This window comes from Lygodium microphyllum, chromosome 14 (assembly GCF_053477565.2).
Source record: "Lygodium microphyllum isolate KBCC chromosome 14, Lygodium_microphyllum_v1.1.10, whole genome shotgun sequence".
Taxonomy (NCBI): domain Eukaryota; kingdom Viridiplantae; phylum Streptophyta; class Polypodiopsida; order Schizaeales; family Lygodiaceae; genus Lygodium; species Lygodium microphyllum.
The window spans coordinates 13,069,788-13,086,879 of record NC_141148.1 but is presented as its reverse complement, the minus strand read 5'-3'; the positions used below and the strand labels follow the sequence as shown (position 1 = coordinate 13,086,879).

Sequence of the window (17,092 nt, the reverse complement as noted above, 5' to 3'; positions counted from 1 at the left end):
GTGTAGAGGCTTCAGGAAATGAAATTGACCAAAAGCCTCATGATCTTGATAAGAAATCTAAGGAAATAAGCTTGCTGTCCAAAACTGTCAATAACAGGGTTCCATGGGAGAGAGGAGAGTCCACAATAGAGAGAAATCATACTATAGAGGCTTCAGGAAATGAAATTGACCAAAAGGCCCATGATCTTGATAAGAAATCTGAGAAAATAAGCTTGCTGTCCAAAACTGTCAATAACAGGGTTCTATGGGAGAGAGGAGAGTCCACAATAGAGAGAAATCATACCATAGCTTGAAGGAGATCACTTGCCATTGGTACTTGAGCATTATTCATGAATGATTTGAGCTCCATAGCTCATCATTTGGATGAAATAGGCAAGAGGCTGCTACTGGCGCAATTCACGCTGTTGCTGTCCACGTGTTGGAGAGAGGAAGAAGAAGGCTAATGAAGCCAAGTAACCATTCTGTTTGAAGCTCATGAGGTGGAGAAGAAGGCTATGGAGTCCTTTTGCATGATAGAAGTCATGGGCAAGAGATCTTGCTCAGCCATTGGCCATGGATTCTTGAGGGAAGCTTGAAGGGAAAGGGAAGAAACCCCTGTTCTTGAAAAGTAACTCAAGTTTGAACCAAACAAAGTCTTGTAACCTTCGTTTTGTCCAACTTACCTCAATTTTTGGTCCAAAACTTGGTCACGAGTTACCAAATTGGTTGGAGCCCGCCATTGTCCACTGGTTCATGCCAAGAACCTCCATCTTAGTCACGGTTTGTAAGAGTTCTCCATGTTAGGCCATGGTTATGGAAGAACTAACTCTTGTGACTGAATTTTAACTACGGTTTTCACTCCCTAGTCATTGCAACTAAATCTATTGCATGGAAATGACTTCTAACAGGATCTAAGCTAATGCTCTAATACCAATGTAATGAAGCATTCAACCAGGAAAAGAAATCTAACTAAAACTGAAATTGGTATAAAAAAACAAAAGAACTATTGCACCAAGACATCTTGCCATGTATTAATGATGAGAGTTTCAGAAATACACGACAGCCATGGCTGATGCTTCATCTAGCAAGAAGGAAGCTAACAACAAGAAAAATGAACAGCCAATTTAGTGAATGAGCCAAAGGATGTCTTCCCTTAGCCTCTTGCCTTCTTTATCCTAACTCCTCATCTCCAAAGTTAAGGGTACATTTACATAGGCAAGGGCTGAATTTACAAGGGTTGAAAATTACAAGATATGGAATTAGCATGATTCCAAAGTACAAAAACAACAAGGTATTTTCTTTTATGACACACTAATTGGCAATACTCTACTGCCAGTCCGGGGAAGAGTAAGGTGACCCGATGTCTAAGAAACCTGTTATGGAGTACGAATGCCTCCATTGTGAAGCCATTGTACCACGAAACCATGTAAATGACCCCCTTCGTGGAAGCATAGGGTGAGCTATCCACTAGCTCACGGGCTGCGTCTGCAGAGGTGAGTCGAACCATGAAGTTCCTTGATCCATGAGAACTACCTCCGCGATCTGCGTTGTGCCAATGCGCAGTGTGGAGTGAAGCCAATCCCGAAGCTAGGCCCTAGATGGGGAGTGTTCTACGACTTGACCAAAGACCGCTGTTTCTATCAGCTCCAACTCTGTGGCACAAATGGCTAAGAGCTGTTCCTCAAAGAGGACGATGCGCAAGGTGTTTGACTGGGGGGGCACTGGCAGAATGCATCGGTGTTTGACCAAAGGTTTCCATTGCGAGTCCCTGCTGAGAACCTACTAATTACGCTACTGTGCTATTAGAGGGAGGGGGGGGGGGGGGGGGGGGGGGGGGGGGGATGTTGTTTTCTGACGGTGGGGTAGGTGTTGGACACTAGTGAAGGCCGACTCACAATGCGGAAAGTGTGGGCGGTGGGTTTGCCGAACGGAGTCGAGGCCACAAGGCAGGAGAGGCGGGGGATCAAGGTGGAGGAGGCAGGGGGTGAGGGCGGAGGATAGGGAATCACGGCAGGGGGAGAGCTGGTGTAGGCTAGCATGTGGGAGATCAAGGCGGAGGGGGTGAAGCGGGGGAGAGCTGGTGGGGGGGAACAACAAGCGGGGGCAGTGCGAGGGGGGAAAGGAGGGGCACAACGTTGGGGAGCAACGCTCTGTAGGGGGGGAGTAGGCAGGGCGGTAGGTGAAGGAACAATGCACTACGCAGTAGTAGGCGGGGGGGAGCTAGTACGATGGCGGGGGCGGAGTAGTAGTGCAACACGACGAAAGGGAGCATCGGAAGTACAAATGCTCCGTATAGTGTTTGTCATGAGGAAAATGTAGCTATTAATGCATGCAATGTATGAAAAAATGTATCTTTGTATGGCTAGTAAAATGTGTATTCCCATGCACAATCACATTGCAATGGTCCAAACTATGCAAACAAGAATGCTTCCTGATGCATTTAGTGCTTCTAGCATGTTAGGTACACATGAGGGGCTAGTCAACTGGGTGTAATGGTCCAAACTATGCAAACAAGAATGCTTCCTAATGCATTTAGTGCTTCTAGCATGTTAGGTACACATGAGAGGCTAGTCAACTGGATGCAATGTTACATATTAGTTAAGTTGGAATTGCAGCAATGTGAAAGTATAAAGCATCGCAATACTTAAGGGGAAGAGAGGCTTACAACCTAGTGGAGGTTTGAGGCAAGTGAAGTTAGAGGTAAAGTTTCCATAAGCTTCTTGGTAAAGCTTAAACTTGTTTCACCAATACATGCAAAGTGGATGGAAGAGGATAACTTAACAGACCATTCTCAGTTGTTGCAACTTTACCGAGATGCCTTTCAATTAGAGCCGACTTCGGGCTCAGTCAGGTTCAACAGAGTAGGGGTCTGGAGTATTGCTTGATGCTTAAGGGGGAGGTAGCACTTCCACTCCACCACTTTTGGACAGCTCTCATATGTAGTGGATCTTGGATGTATTTAGCATGCATCCAAGATACTGTGCTAACAATATGTTTGCCATGGGATTGCTACTCAATGTACTAGTCACTATGAGATATGTGCAAATGAGTATGGTTGTTACCACGACTTTGAGACTATACTTTTGTACTAGTTTGGGATCAATTCACACGTATGAGCTTTTGCTTGAGTTTTAAGATCAAATTCTCATAAGTTTCAACTCAAATTTTGATCAATTTGAGAACCGCTTATGGTCACTTTTGGGATCAATTAGAATCGCTTATGGTCACTTTTGGGATCAGTTTTGCATCAATTTGTGTATTAGTTTCTGATAAGATTTTGCAATCAAATTGTGATCTTGGGGTCACATTTGCAACAATTTGTGATCAGTTCTCAGACTAGCAAGTGATCAGTTTATGATCAATTTATGCTTAATTTGCAATGGTCAGCGTTGGAAAGCAACGCTCTATAGGGGGGGAGTAGACAAGGCAGTAGGTGAAGAAACAACGCGCTACGCGGCAGTAGGTGGGGGGGGAGCTAGTACGATAGCGGGGTTGGAGTAGTAGTGCAACCCGACGAAAGGGAGCATCGGAAGTGCAAATGCTCCGTATAGTGTTTGTCATGAGGAAAATGTAGCTATTAATGCATGCAATGTATGGAAAAATGTATCTTTGTATGGCTAGTAAAATGCATATTCCCATACACAATCACATTGCAATGGTCCAAACTATGCAAATAATAATGTTTCCTAATGCATTTAGTGCTTCTAGCATATTAGGTACACATGAGGGGCTAGTCAACTGGATACAATGTTGCATATTAGTTAAGTTGGAATTGCAGCAATGTGAAAGTATAAAGCATCGCAATACTTAAGGGGAAAAGAGGCTTACAACCTAGTGGAGATTTAAGGCAAGTTAGAGGTAAAGTTTCCATAAGCTTCTTGGTGAAGCTTAAACTGTTAGCCTGCTCTATTATCATTCTCAGTCTGTCATCTCCTGGTTGTGAGCTCCTGTCAGAGTCTGACAAGAGACAGAGGAGCTCTGTCAACTTGGTAACTGCTGGTTTTGTCTGCATTCAGCTTCCGGGAGTCACACAGCCCACACTGGGCCTTTTGGTGTGCAGTCAGCCCAGATTTCTGGGCAGGTCGGCCAGATCTGGCCAAGTTGGCCAGATTTGGCAGGTCAGCCAGTTTTCTGGCCTGGGGCTATATATAGCAGCCCCCCAGTCATTTCCAGCATTGTCTTCTGCAGGTTCAGCACACTCTCCGTCCTCTCCCACTCCGGCATTGGTGCTGCCATTGCTTTCAGTCTGTTCTGGTGCCCTCACTGACCCTCCGGGCTGCATACAAGGACTGATCAGTCCATTTCAGTGTATTCAGCATTCATCTCAGTCAGTGCAAACTTTCTTCCTTCATTCCCTGCTTTCTCTCTCCCCTCCTCTGTGTTCGTGTTCTTCTTCCGTTGCGCACTCTCACATGGTATCAGAGCCTGACTGAGAGCACGGAGGACATAACCAAGTGGAGAGATACCTCACTTCTGCTGCTGTCATCCCATCTTCAACTGCCCAGGCGGCCCCTGTAGGAGGCCCTTCTTCCTGCATTTGCTGTAGACGCCTTATTCCGAGGCTGCCACGTCAACCAGCGACCCTTTTTTCCCTGCGTTTTCCATCAGGCTGTCCCTCCTTCTGCTGGGCGACACATCATCAGGCTGCGTTTTGCAGATCTGATGGTCGCTACCACTCATGGCGGCACATTTCCTGCTGGCGACTCATTTCCTGGTTGCGTCTTGGTGCTGGCGGCTTCTTTTCTGGTGATCGTCATCAGTTAGCTTTGCGTTTTGCAGATCCAGGTGTTTATAGGCTATCACAGCCTACGTCTTGGTGGTTGGTGACCATACTGCTGGTCATACTTTGGCTTCGGCACAGTTTTCTTTGGTTTTTTGGTATTTTGTAGATTGGAAGATGTCTTACCAGTTTTCAGGCTTTGACGACTCAGAGGATGAGCTCCTTTCTCATCATTCCTCTGAGCGGAGGCGGGATTATCAGGAGTTTCGACGTCGGGAGGAGCCTTCTCGCACTCGTCCCTCTTTAGTCCATGCATCTCAGAGGGTTCCATCTACCGTGAAGGTATCTTCCGTGAAGACTGCTTCAGATGTGCGGATGCCTTCCTTGATTCCCTCCATTCAGGTGCCGATTTTCCCTTCCTTTCCGAAGGAAGATAAGTTGGATGGTTCCAACTACTCCCTCTGGTCGTGCAAGGTGGCATGCATCCTCGATACATTCGACCTTTGGGAGCTTGTTTCTTCACCCATCGACCGTCCCCCCGTGGATTCGTCCGATGGCACCTCTATGGACCGTGCAGCCTTGTGGGATAGGCTCAACTCTCGAGCCCGTTCCTTTCTTTTCATGAGTCTACATGATTCCGTTCTTGTACATATTCACAGGTTACAGACCGCGGCGGAAGTGTGGAAGAAGCTTGCGTCTTTGTATCAGCACAAGACGTTTGCCCACAAGATTTCCTTGGAGAAGAAGTTGTGGATGCTTAGTCTTGATGATTCTTCTTCCATGAAGGAGCACATTACGAAGATGGAGGACATGCGAGGCGAGTTAGCCTCTCTTGGTCGTATGATATCGTTTGAGGATATGGCGATGATTCTGTTGACTCAGCTGCCATCACCCCGTTATGATGTCTTCTATACCAGCCTCATCACCTCGAGGACTCCCTATGATCTCCCATACCAGCCTCATCACCTCGAGGACTCCCTATGATCTCCCTATGATCTCCCTATGATCCCGTTATGGGCTCAGAGGTATGGGAGATCATAGGGAGTCTTACAGGATGGCACATTTGGAAGGCACGTTGTCAGGTAGTTTTTGGCAGCAAGTGCCTTTGAGTATATGCGACTTTGGCAGAGCTGTGGACCTCCATGATCCACTCCCTCTACAGCCGTTGGAACCAGGTGCAAGGCGAGTCTCATGCTTGTCAGGAGCTTGATTTTCACTTTCTGCTCACTTGGGGCGGCCATGACCTGTTCTTCGCAATGCAGGCGAGCAGCCTCAGATGGTGATACACCCCCCCCTCCATGGCTTCTTGCCCCCATCCCCCCTAGACCGCCTTGAGAAGCTTGTATACATGATGGACTTGTGATTTGCATCAGCTCTAGATAGTCTGTTGAGCATGCACACTTCATTGTAATCAGCCTTTTGAGTAATATAATTAGCCACATTTTACTTGGCAAAAAAAATTGTCAGTATGATAGCATGGCACATCTAGACCATGCCATGTAGTCATGATATTGACCTTCACATGTATCCACAATGGAGACTATCAAGGATTTGTATAGAGATCATCCACACTCTCCATAAGAGATGGTAGAGGATGCATGGCAGCTCTAAGAGGATGAGGAAGAGAAGACATGCCTTCTTGCGGACATGGGACTCAAGCACTTTCTTCCATACTTGATGGTTTGGCATTATAGCATACTGGATTAGTTGTTCCATACTTGATGGTTTGGCATTATAGCGTACTGGATTAGTTGTTCATGCAACCATTTGTATTTGTGATGTACTAAGATACTCTTCACAGAGTTCCTTGTACTTTGTATTTTGCCTCATGTTTTTCTACTATAGAATTTTGTTTTCTTGAAAAGAAAAAGCTCCATCAGATATATACAAACGTCACATTGAGAGGACCATCACATGTCTTTCACCTCCCAATGTAGGCAGTATGGTTTTCAAGGATAGGGAACTGTGGCTTGCGGTCATGAGGGATGTCATGTTGCCTCTTCCCATGCCTATGATAGTGCCAATAAGAACCCCTTGCATAACTTTTCAAGTGATAGTGCCAAATTGGACATGTCAATTAGAAGCAAGGGCTTGACCAATGGCCATAGTTTCCTTGAATTCTATAGTGAAGTCTTGACAATGTGCTTACATCTTTGTCGTGTTAGGTTATGTTGTAATGGCTCCAAAACAAGGAGAGTCCTCAAACTCCTTTTCTTATAGAAGGGACTCTTCTTGACTGCGTAAATGTTGTAGCAGACAAGGTTTGTTTTATTAATCAAATCTTTCACTTTGTCTTGAAGTATCCATTTACTTGGTTGATGTTATGCTAAATGATCTTTATTGAAGCATCCCGTTGCTGCTCTCTTGAATAGGGAACACTGTTGACTGAAAAAGTGGTAGATGGGACAACTCTGCATGTGCTATACACAGGATGCTTTTTGAATCATGAAAAAAAGGCTAGAAATATTTTATCAAGCTCTTTAGGTCTAAACAAGTTACAGATCGTGTACTCCATGTAGTGTACCTCCATAATGTCTTATAATTTTCAACACGTTGCCAATACATTAGCATTAAGAAACAGCAAATGCTACTTAATTGCATGTCAAGTTTACTCACACAAGTGATTCAAAGTATAGAGCACAACTGTAACTTCAGAAGCAAGGAAACAGCTAGAAGGGAGCATGCGAACCCTACCCCAACCCAAGGGGGTCACATTCTTTGATTTTCTGGATAATGTTCTCCTCAGTGCATTTCCATGAGACTAGGTTGGCACTGTCCTGCCCTTTCCGGGTACAGTAAATATTAGTCATTGCATTCTTTAAATGTTAGCTAACTGAAAAGCCCATGAACAGAATTCATGAAATTAATATGGGAGAATGGTCAATGTGAGCTTATGGAAAATCATAATTTTATCTTTGGGCACTGCATGATAAACGAAACTCAGCCACATACTCAAAAATTGTCAAACCATAACCCTACATTAAGTCTAAAAATGCTGGAAGAGAAACACATCCCTACACCAACACCCATTTCTAAACCCAGCCCGGCACACATCTAAAAGGTCTCTACGTAGTCCTCACTAAGGAATTCAACACTTTCTGCATACTTCTACTTGCATCAACTTCTTTAAAACCTCTGATGGAAAAAGAGTAGCACATTAAACTCAATAATAACAAAGCCTGAGACAATTAGGCACGAATTGGGCAGTCATGGACGAGGTACTGAGATGTTTAGCATAGGCCTCTGTACAGGTTTCTGTTTGCTTCAGTCTACTAGGATCATCCAACCAATTCACAAGACTAGGGATCCTCTGGATCATACTAACTTACGGATACAACTAATAGAGGATCATGTTTGGGCCTATATTGGCCAGAATATTGATTATTATAGATAAAACAGAGATCAATTGAATGTGAAGACCACACAACACTTCCTTACTTGAAGAAGAGTTGTGTGAGCTCTTTAAGACAATGTGGATCACCTCAGACCCAAAGTTCTTCTGATGGTGTGGCGGATGGAACTGCAGAGCTCAGCTAGAGTGGTGCTCAGCTTACTGTGGTCTGCTACATTTAACAGCAACTAGCATTGGCTTTCTAGATGTGCAACCTACGAGATTTCTGGTTATATCCCAAACCTCTTATCGCCACAAGTTCCAAAACTTCGACGCTGGTAGTGCCTTTTAGACCAGAAGTGATGAACCCCTAACTCAGAAAATGATCCAGCAGGCTCCTCGTCAAACTAGCTATGCCTTGTGAATTACAGAGGCACTAAGTTAGTGTCTTCAGAGACTGCCTGAGGAGTCTTTGACACACACACTCTTGCTGCATCAGTACAAAAAATTGTGTTTTGCCATGAGTGCCACATGAGGAATCTCAAAATAGAAAGAGACAGGTCTATTGCTACTGTATTTGGTGCTAGCTCACATTCCACAGGGTCCAAGAAGGCATACCTAAGTAAGGGGTCCTCGCACATTTTAAGCAACAGGTAGAGCCTTCACATGATTAGGAATGTCAGAGTAGACTGGAAGTACCTCTGTGGTGATGGAAAAAAGAAATGGAAACTAACTGGGCATGAAAAAAGAAATACTTATCAACACATAAAGGAGGCACAGTTTCACATACATAAGTGATATAAGGCCAGTTCTTGAAGCTTGGAAATTCCCTGAGGTCACATGCAGCCTACCGATGGTAAACAGTTTGTTTGAAATGCTACGAATGAGTTTTAGCTGTTTCAAAATTTATTCATGCAAATAACAACATGTTTAACAACCCATATCTTGAGACAAGATTTTGAAATTGGTGTAAGGCCACAATCAGTACCAAAATAAACCATATGACCAGACTTAGGGGCTTGTTCTGTCATACTCTGACATTCCTAATCATGTGAAGACTCTACCTGTGAATATGAGCAAAAAACGGTTATTCTGCAGTAGGGCAGTGGCCATAATATTTATATTCAAAGAAGTCCGACTTTCAGCCACTTTTCTCATCTAGATCTGCACCTAACTATGTAATCTGTGCAGCTACCTTTCAGGTAAGGCACATACTTAACTATGCAAAATGTCTATCATGTCTCAGAAGGCTGAGCAAGGTGTGGGGGAGGTATGGTGAAGGTGCCATGAGGACAGATAGTCAGAGTAATAGGGATGGCAGATCTGCAGCTAGGAAGGGAATGATTGGCAGCAATTAGGAGACAATGTAAATTTGTGAGGCACTGCCCACAGGACTGCCCCAAGGCCCAGGAGGTGTGGAGGAAAGCCCTCAAGATGGAAGATACAACTGAGACTATATTAATGACCTGGGGGGGAGTAGCTTGGGTCACAAATAGAGGCCCAACATGGGCTACCAGGAGCTTTAGCAGACTCACTCCTTTCTTACTATTGACCAACACTTGAGCATGGTTTCCATGTTAGACTTCTGCAACACGAATGGATTGAGAGGCATTCCCCTAGATGGGAGCCGATTGCTAGCATCATTGCTTAGTTCACTTGGGAAGTGAGGTGCAGTCACAGCATTGATCTAAGTGATATTTCTACTGCAAAGACTCTCTTTAGGATTTGGATGAAGATCATTCACACACTCCATGAAGATGGGAGAGACAGCAGGGTGACTTTAATCATATGAGGAACAGAAGAAATGCTTTCATTCACACATGGGACTCTGGCACTTTCTTCCACTTTGAGTCACATATGGTCTAGTTGTTACCCAGCCATTGTATTTTATAATATGCTTAGTAGTCCTTCATGAAGCTTATTTTGTGCTTCATATTTTATATTGGCACAGTTTTGCATAGAAACCATTTCAAACAATTTTAAAGATATAAAATGTTTCATATGTAAGAGTTTCGTACTTATGAAACACATTTGAAACAGAAACGAGTTTCTAAAGAAGAAACAAAGACATAACTTTCCAGAGGCAAAACAGTTGAGCCCATAAAATGTTCAAATATTAGGAAAAGGTTCAGTCATTCTTTTATTCTAGTATAGCGGAAGTTTACTGATATGGGTCAAAACTTATTAACATCTTCCATTTATATTGCATATAAAGTTCTATTTCTTTGCTCTATTCTGTAAAAAAGTTCATCTTTGTGGCTTCATAAGTTATAAGCAATCATTTTATATGGGTTGTATAAGTATGACACCCCCCATGTCCAAAACTCTTGGCTGCATTGCATCAGGGATTTCTTTTCTTTGAAGCAGGTTAACTGTGGCTAAGGAGAGGTGGAAACAGCAAGCTATGGAAACAGAGATTTTCAGCTTGATATGGAGAGAACATGGTGGAGGGACAAGAAGAGAAGGACAGCACCAAGCAAGACGATAGGGGAAGGTCAACTTATGGGAGGAAAGCAATTGCATTTGTCACAGGCCCAAAAGCAAAGAATATGTTCATTACCCTGCAAAACATTCATCCATATAGTTTAGCATGCAAAACAACTAGCACAGTGACTCCATTGTGATTTGATGCACAAATGATATGATGCTGCATTCCTCCTTGATTGTGCATGACTTGACCAAACATTAGATTTCCAAACATACACCTAAATATTTTAAAACATCCTTGAATATCCTCAAACCTTATTTCACAAGTGATATTTTGTAGGAATGTACAATTATAGTACCAAATTTGTGATATATTGATGGTGTGCACCATGCCCAGGAAAAAGTATACACATTTCCATTAGTGCTCGAAGCCTGTTTCAAAATACCAACAATTTACTGGTTGTTTTCTTATAAAGCAGCAACTGGTCCCTTATCTAAAAATGTCTAAGCACAAATAAAAAAGGAAAGTATCCCGCCCAAGAAAAGTACTGGCATCAATCAAAACATACATTCATGTGATTTATTTTACTAGCATTGGAAAAGACAAAGAAAGAAGTACAACTTATGGCACTCCTAGACAATGAATCCCTAAGGCACAACTTGGAAAGCTAGAAGCTCCTTGTTGGCAAACCTTGCCAAGAAAACCTGAACAGATTTGTAAGAAAGTAATTGAAACTGCAAATGAACAACAAGTATATACACCTCAGCTTTGGCAAGTAATTTGCAATGAACCCAACATTCGCCCTTTAGTTTGTCAAGTTAAGTTGAATCACAATTCAAAAAGATATTTAAAATTCTCGTGCAAGAACTCTTGATGAATCTAATAATATAGCTCAACTGTTGATTAGGAGAAACAAGGTTTTCATTGTCTCCAAGTATGACTAAGTCTTTAAACCAATAATAAGTCTTGAGGGAATTCTAGGTCACAAAGCACATGAACACTCTCTCGGACTAAGAAAAACTTAGTTCTTATTTAAACACCTATGCAAAACTCCACGACTACTACTGTTGGATCAAAGCTCATTTGTGCACACACATGGTGAATGGTGAGCAGCAAGAAAGAGTGTGTTGGAATGTTACATCCACTAATGTGAAAGTACAATCGTAGGCACTATAGGACAACACCCTAAGGGGTGTTTGCATCAAGAAAAACCCTATCTAGAAAAAGGTAAAAAGTGCTTGTGTGCATAGGAGCATTCACACCAGAACCATTGGAGCAACAACAAAAGTGTAACAAACCCCCTTGGAGTGAATGATCTGAATGCATATAGGACATGATAGATCAACATAAGTGTAAAGCCTTGCCAAAGGCTTCAAACTTTTCTCTCGGAAGCACCGTTGAAAACATATCTGCCAACTACACTTGTGTAGAGACAAATATCAAGCCCATCTGTCCTGCATAGAGTCTTTCTCTAACATAATGGTAATGCACCTCAATGTGCTTGGTGCGAGCATGAAACACTAGGTTCCTCAAAATTCACATAGCACTAGTGTAGAGAGGAGTGGGTGACTACTGCCCCACACAAAGATGCCCTAAAAGGCAATTGAGCCATGAACATTCCAATGTCGTTGCAAATGCTGCCCTATATTCAGCCTCATAGCTAGATGTGGCCACTATAGACATTTTCTTGCTTAGCCAAGAGATGCATGAATCTGAAGCATTAAACAATTTCCATTGGTGGATCCACTAGTGTCAAAACAACCAACCCAATCACTATTTGTAAAAGCATACAACCAAGTAGAATTGCCTTGATTCATTTCCTACCCTTTGCCTAGGAAAAATTGGACTCTTTTGTCAAATATTTGGAGTGTGGTGGATAGATGTGGCCACTATAGACATTTTCTTGCTTAGCCAAGAGATGCATGAATCTGAAGCATTAAACAATTTCCATTGGTGGATCCACTAGTGTCAAAACAACCAACCCAATCACTATTTGTAAAAGCATACAACCAAGTAGAATTGCCTTGATTCATTTCCTACCCTTTGCCTAGGAAAAATTGGACTCTTTTGTCAAATATTTGGAGTGTGGTGGATGGCCCATCATTGCATCCCTCTAATTGGGTTTTTGCTAGAGCAAAATACTCCCCTGTGTCACATATGAAGGTTATGTTTCACTTTTTCAGATTTTGGGGTGGTTGGCATAATTGGATCACCTGAAAAGGTTTTGTCTTCACCTGTGTTGTGGGCATCAAAAGCCATGTTGCTAGAATCAAGGGTCTTCTACACTTGCCATTAGATCTATTCAGCATGCAGATCTTCTCCTGAGGGAGGATTTAATTCATTGGCATATGATGCTTTTGTCTTCACTTGTGTTGTGGGCATCCAAAGCCATGTTGCTAGAATCAAGGGTCTTCTACACTGGTAATTAGATCTTATTCAGCATGTAGATCTTCTCCCAAGGGAGGATTTGATTCATTGGCATACAGCAACCTCATTTGCTCCTTTGTTGTGATTCTGTATCTCTTTTCTGATTTGACTTTTGTACTCATTTTCTGACTTAATCTAATGCAGCCACTCATTACAAAAAGATCCCCAATGACTATGTGCCTTCAAGGTGTTGAAAAACATGTTTGAATGCTTGCCAATGTTTAGTGCCAGCCTTGTGTGGATAATGCTAATTGAGATACCCCAAATGGAATATTTGGTTGTGTAATGCACGAATAAAGTAGGTAGCCAACAACTTGCTGATATAGAGTTGCAAATGGATCTCCTGCATTCTCAAGTGAAAACTCATGGCTTGTCTCAATAGGTGTGGAGTTAGGCTTGTAAACTTGCATCTCAAAACACATAAGTAGCTATCCACTGCACTTAGACTGCTACATGACAACACCCCCCTCAACTCTAGCAAATGGTATGCCAAGATAATAACACAAATGGCTTAGATCACTAATATCAAATGAGTGCTGCAATTCAGCCTTCAAAGCTGCAATATGGGACTTATGGGGTCCAGAAACATGTCCTTGGTAGCCAATCCCAAGCTGCTGCACATACCCTTTGTCAATAAGCCTTGCCTTGCAGTGATCAATGCTACCATCAAAGTTCATGACTTTTAAAACCCACTTTGTGCCTATAGCACACTTGTTTGCAAGACAAGTCACATGACTCCCAAGTGCCATTCTTGTCAATGCAGTCCAAGTCCAACTGCATAGCTGCCATCCAATGCTCACTTTGTGAACCATCCTCAAAGGAGGCAAGTTCTTCATTGCAAGTAGCAGCTAGAAGTGCCTCTCAAACAAAGTGAACCTCTACCTAGTGAGGGGCTCATCTAGTTCTACTAAAGACTCAAGCACGTTGCTTGTTATCTCGTAATATCTCTAACAATCATCTAGGGACTCTTTTTGCTTCTTGAATAGCAACCCTCTCATCGGTCATTGTCATGGGGATGTGTACTTTTATTGCTTTGCTTTGTCATAACTAAGTTGTACACATGCGAGTTCCACATGTGAAGTGCAAGTTAATTTGGGCACAACTACAGTCCAAAACCCAAGTTGGATAGTGGGAGAGTTTGGCAAAGTTTGTAATAAGTTATGTTGGATAGGTTCTTGTAACAATCTTGGTCTTAGATATTGAATGGGCTCTTAGAAATTACTTGTGGTGTCATTTGGGCTAGAAAAAATTAAACATTTAATGTCCAAACTAAGGTTAATCAAAGTTAGAACAACTTTCAATTTCAAAGGCCTTAGCATATTAAATGTGGATAATGGGCAACTTATGGGGTAGAGACAAGAGTATTTTTAATTTCCACAATTATGAATAGGCTACGTTGGAATGTGTACCACTTGGAAAAAGGAGAGAAAACTTGCCATGGAAGCTGATGGCGAGCTGATTGGGGCTTGCTAAGGGTTGGGGAGAGGCCATTCCAGTCAAGTGACTACTGCTAGGAGAGATTCTCAACCATCAGGAAGATGGAAAAGGGAAGATGACAGCAGATCAGGTGTGAGACATGACAAGGGAATCAAATTTCTCTGCCTTCTCAAGAGGCTGGGTTTTACCACCCTATTGAAGTTGGCACCATTATAATTGCATTAGAGTTATTGTTTGAAAGATTCTCTCCCCAGCTGATTTTCTCCCTCCTCTGTTAAGTTCTCAATTCCTAAAGAAGATTGGAGGTGGAGGGTTGTGCATTTTCTGTTGAAACCCTACTTTTCCATAGAATTTAGATTTTCTCGGCTACCTCGGGAAGCATGCCCATGAATTGGAAGTGCGATGATCAAGCCAGTTGTTGCAATTGAAGCAATTATAGAAAATCTAAAGGAGATTGCACATCCATATTGAAATTGGCTCGCATGCAAATGTTCTCAGTTTGATTTGTGGCCAATTCTTGTGAAAATCAAGGGGAAAATTAAATTATGATGCTGCTGGTCATTTGTGAGAGTTGGGATGGGAATGCAAGGCAAAGGGTTGTAGTTGTCTAGGCATATAAAATGATGACAGTTCTGGATTTCATACAGTTCAGGGTATCTAGGCTTTTGTGTGACTACAGGGTCTCCATGATTGACCCATCTTGTGTCCTTTACTAGCTTCTACTTTGATGCATTCTTGATACTTCTATGTATTGTTGCCACATTTACTCATATTCTTCTCAGTTTTGGTTTTTAATATTGAGGTATATGGTTGGTCTTGCACCCTATGAATGTGTGTCCGTGTAATGAGTCAGTATTTTTGAAGAGTGGTGCTTCAAATGTCTGGTCCTAGAACTTGTGCCCTATGAGTAAGTAAATCACAAAGATCTGTATTAAGTATGCTTCTGATGGTTAAAGTGGTTAAGGAAGGGGCTTACTGGCAGGGTTGAAGGTTTAGGAAGGACTTGCATCCTATGAGTATGTGAATGACAAATATCTGTATTAAATAAGCATGTGATGGTTATATTGGCTATGGGAGGGGCTTAGTAGCAGGGTTTTAAGGTTTAGGGATGGACACTCTGGGTGCACCTCTATGCAATCTTGTTCAACCACTATTCCCTAGGAGCTTGCCTAGATAGCACATAGCCCAAAAATCTTTCATAGAAAAATTACCCTCTCTTAGATCACAGTCTGCCTACAAACCTGTTGAGGGTGTTCAAACTTGCTGCTGAAGTTCCCCGTGATATATCTTAAACATGAAACTTGGAACACACAAAGGATTTTGACTGCTTGCAATTAGCCCTTCAATCCATTGACTAGAGACATCCATAAAGTATGATAAGTTTGCAAGAGCAATCTTCAGAAAGGGTAGTAAGTTCCAAGCCAAAGACCAATATTACAATTCAAGACACATCTTTTTGTCATTCATGGAGAGGTTGGTTGCCTGGTACAATCATGCGCTCTCTCTCGTGTGGAGGCGATTGGCCTACATAGGGTCTTTGTGATTGAAAACGAGAAGTTAGAACAGCTTTGACAGGCAGTTTCACCTCATAGTAGACAGGTGCAGCCATCAGAACTAGTCAATCAAGAAAACCAGATGTATGCAGATAAGGTTATCCATTGGGCCATGATTGCAGCACTCTGTTGCTGTACAAGCCTAAACAGGGTTTTCAATTGCAGGATCCTCATCAGCTCCTCATACAGTCAGAGTAGCCCTCCCATTGAGAGCTGTTTGAATACTGGTAGTACTTCAGTGATGTCACGTTTGAAACCACGCAGGTTTGCACTGCTGGATCCTTGTCAGATATCAATACATCCACAGCAGCCTTCCAGTTTAAATGTGAAGACTGGTAGTACTTGTCAGATGACATTTCTTTTTTTTTGTTGCAAGTAAAATGTGGCTGATTATATTACTCAAAAAAACTGATTACAACAGAGTGCTCATACTCAACAGACTAACTGGAGCTGATGCAAAGTCATCAATACATCATGTATACAAGCCTCTCAAGGCGGTCTAGGGGGGATGTGGGGGGGGGGGCAGATCGCCAAATGGGGCTGCCTGCCTGCATCACAAAGAACACGCCCTGGCCGCCCCAGGTACGCATGAAGTGACCACGGAGCTCTTGACGAGCCCTGGACTCGCCCTGCACCTGATCCCATCGGCCGCGGAGGGAATGGATGATGGAGGTCCATAGCTCTACTAAGGTCGCAAGTGTTGAAAGTCTCTCTCTGCCGAAAGCCACCTGGCATTGCGCCTTCCAAATATGCCATCCAGTAAGACTCCCTATGATCTCCCATATCTTCGAGCGGTCTGCTATGGGCTCCAGTACTTGGCGGATGGGTAAAGCCTCCAGACCGACCACTGCGCATGACCCTGCCTCGATCATGAATATCGTGTCCTACATCCCGGCCTCATATAAAGGTGACGGCCCTGGCTGACTGTCTGCCAACAGAAAGCTCCCCATGAAATACACCCAAGGCTGGGCGCTATACGTCGAAGGATACGACATGCTCCTCTCCACATGAGTTGCGCCTCCTCACAAGACCAAAGGCAGTGCTTTGGGGTTTCCAGAGGCTGTTGTGTTCAACGCTTACAACCTCCCTCCGCTTCCCACCGCCAAGCCTCCATGTGCCACCAGCCATAAAAAATACGACACCCTCCTCGGCCTCCAGCTATCCCATAGGCGGCGCCAGGACCGTCGGAAGGGCTCCGTGATGCTGTCCCCTGCCCA

General features: G+C 43.2%; 1 protein-coding gene across 8 annotated transcripts in view; it reads right to left on the bottom strand.

The window, feature by feature from the left end:
• Positions 1–17,092, bottom strand: part of LOC148025334 (uncharacterized) — a 226,239-nt gene that overhangs the window by 13,254 nt on the left and 195,893 nt on the right. For 4 of the 8 annotated variants that reach the window (XR_015693048.1, XR_015693047.1, XM_087692373.1 and 1 more), the window contains exons 16-17: positions 10,817–10,889; positions 7,394–7,476 (exon numbers count right to left, since the gene is read on the bottom strand). Coding sequence is in view for 3 of the 8 variants with exons in the window: in XM_087692373.1 (XP_087548499.1) it covers positions 7,394–7,476; positions 10,817–10,889 (156 nt within the window). In the remaining 5 variants the exon portion in view is untranslated. The other 4 variants (XR_015693049.1, XR_015693050.1, XR_015693051.1 and 1 more) reach the window with 3 other exon arrangements.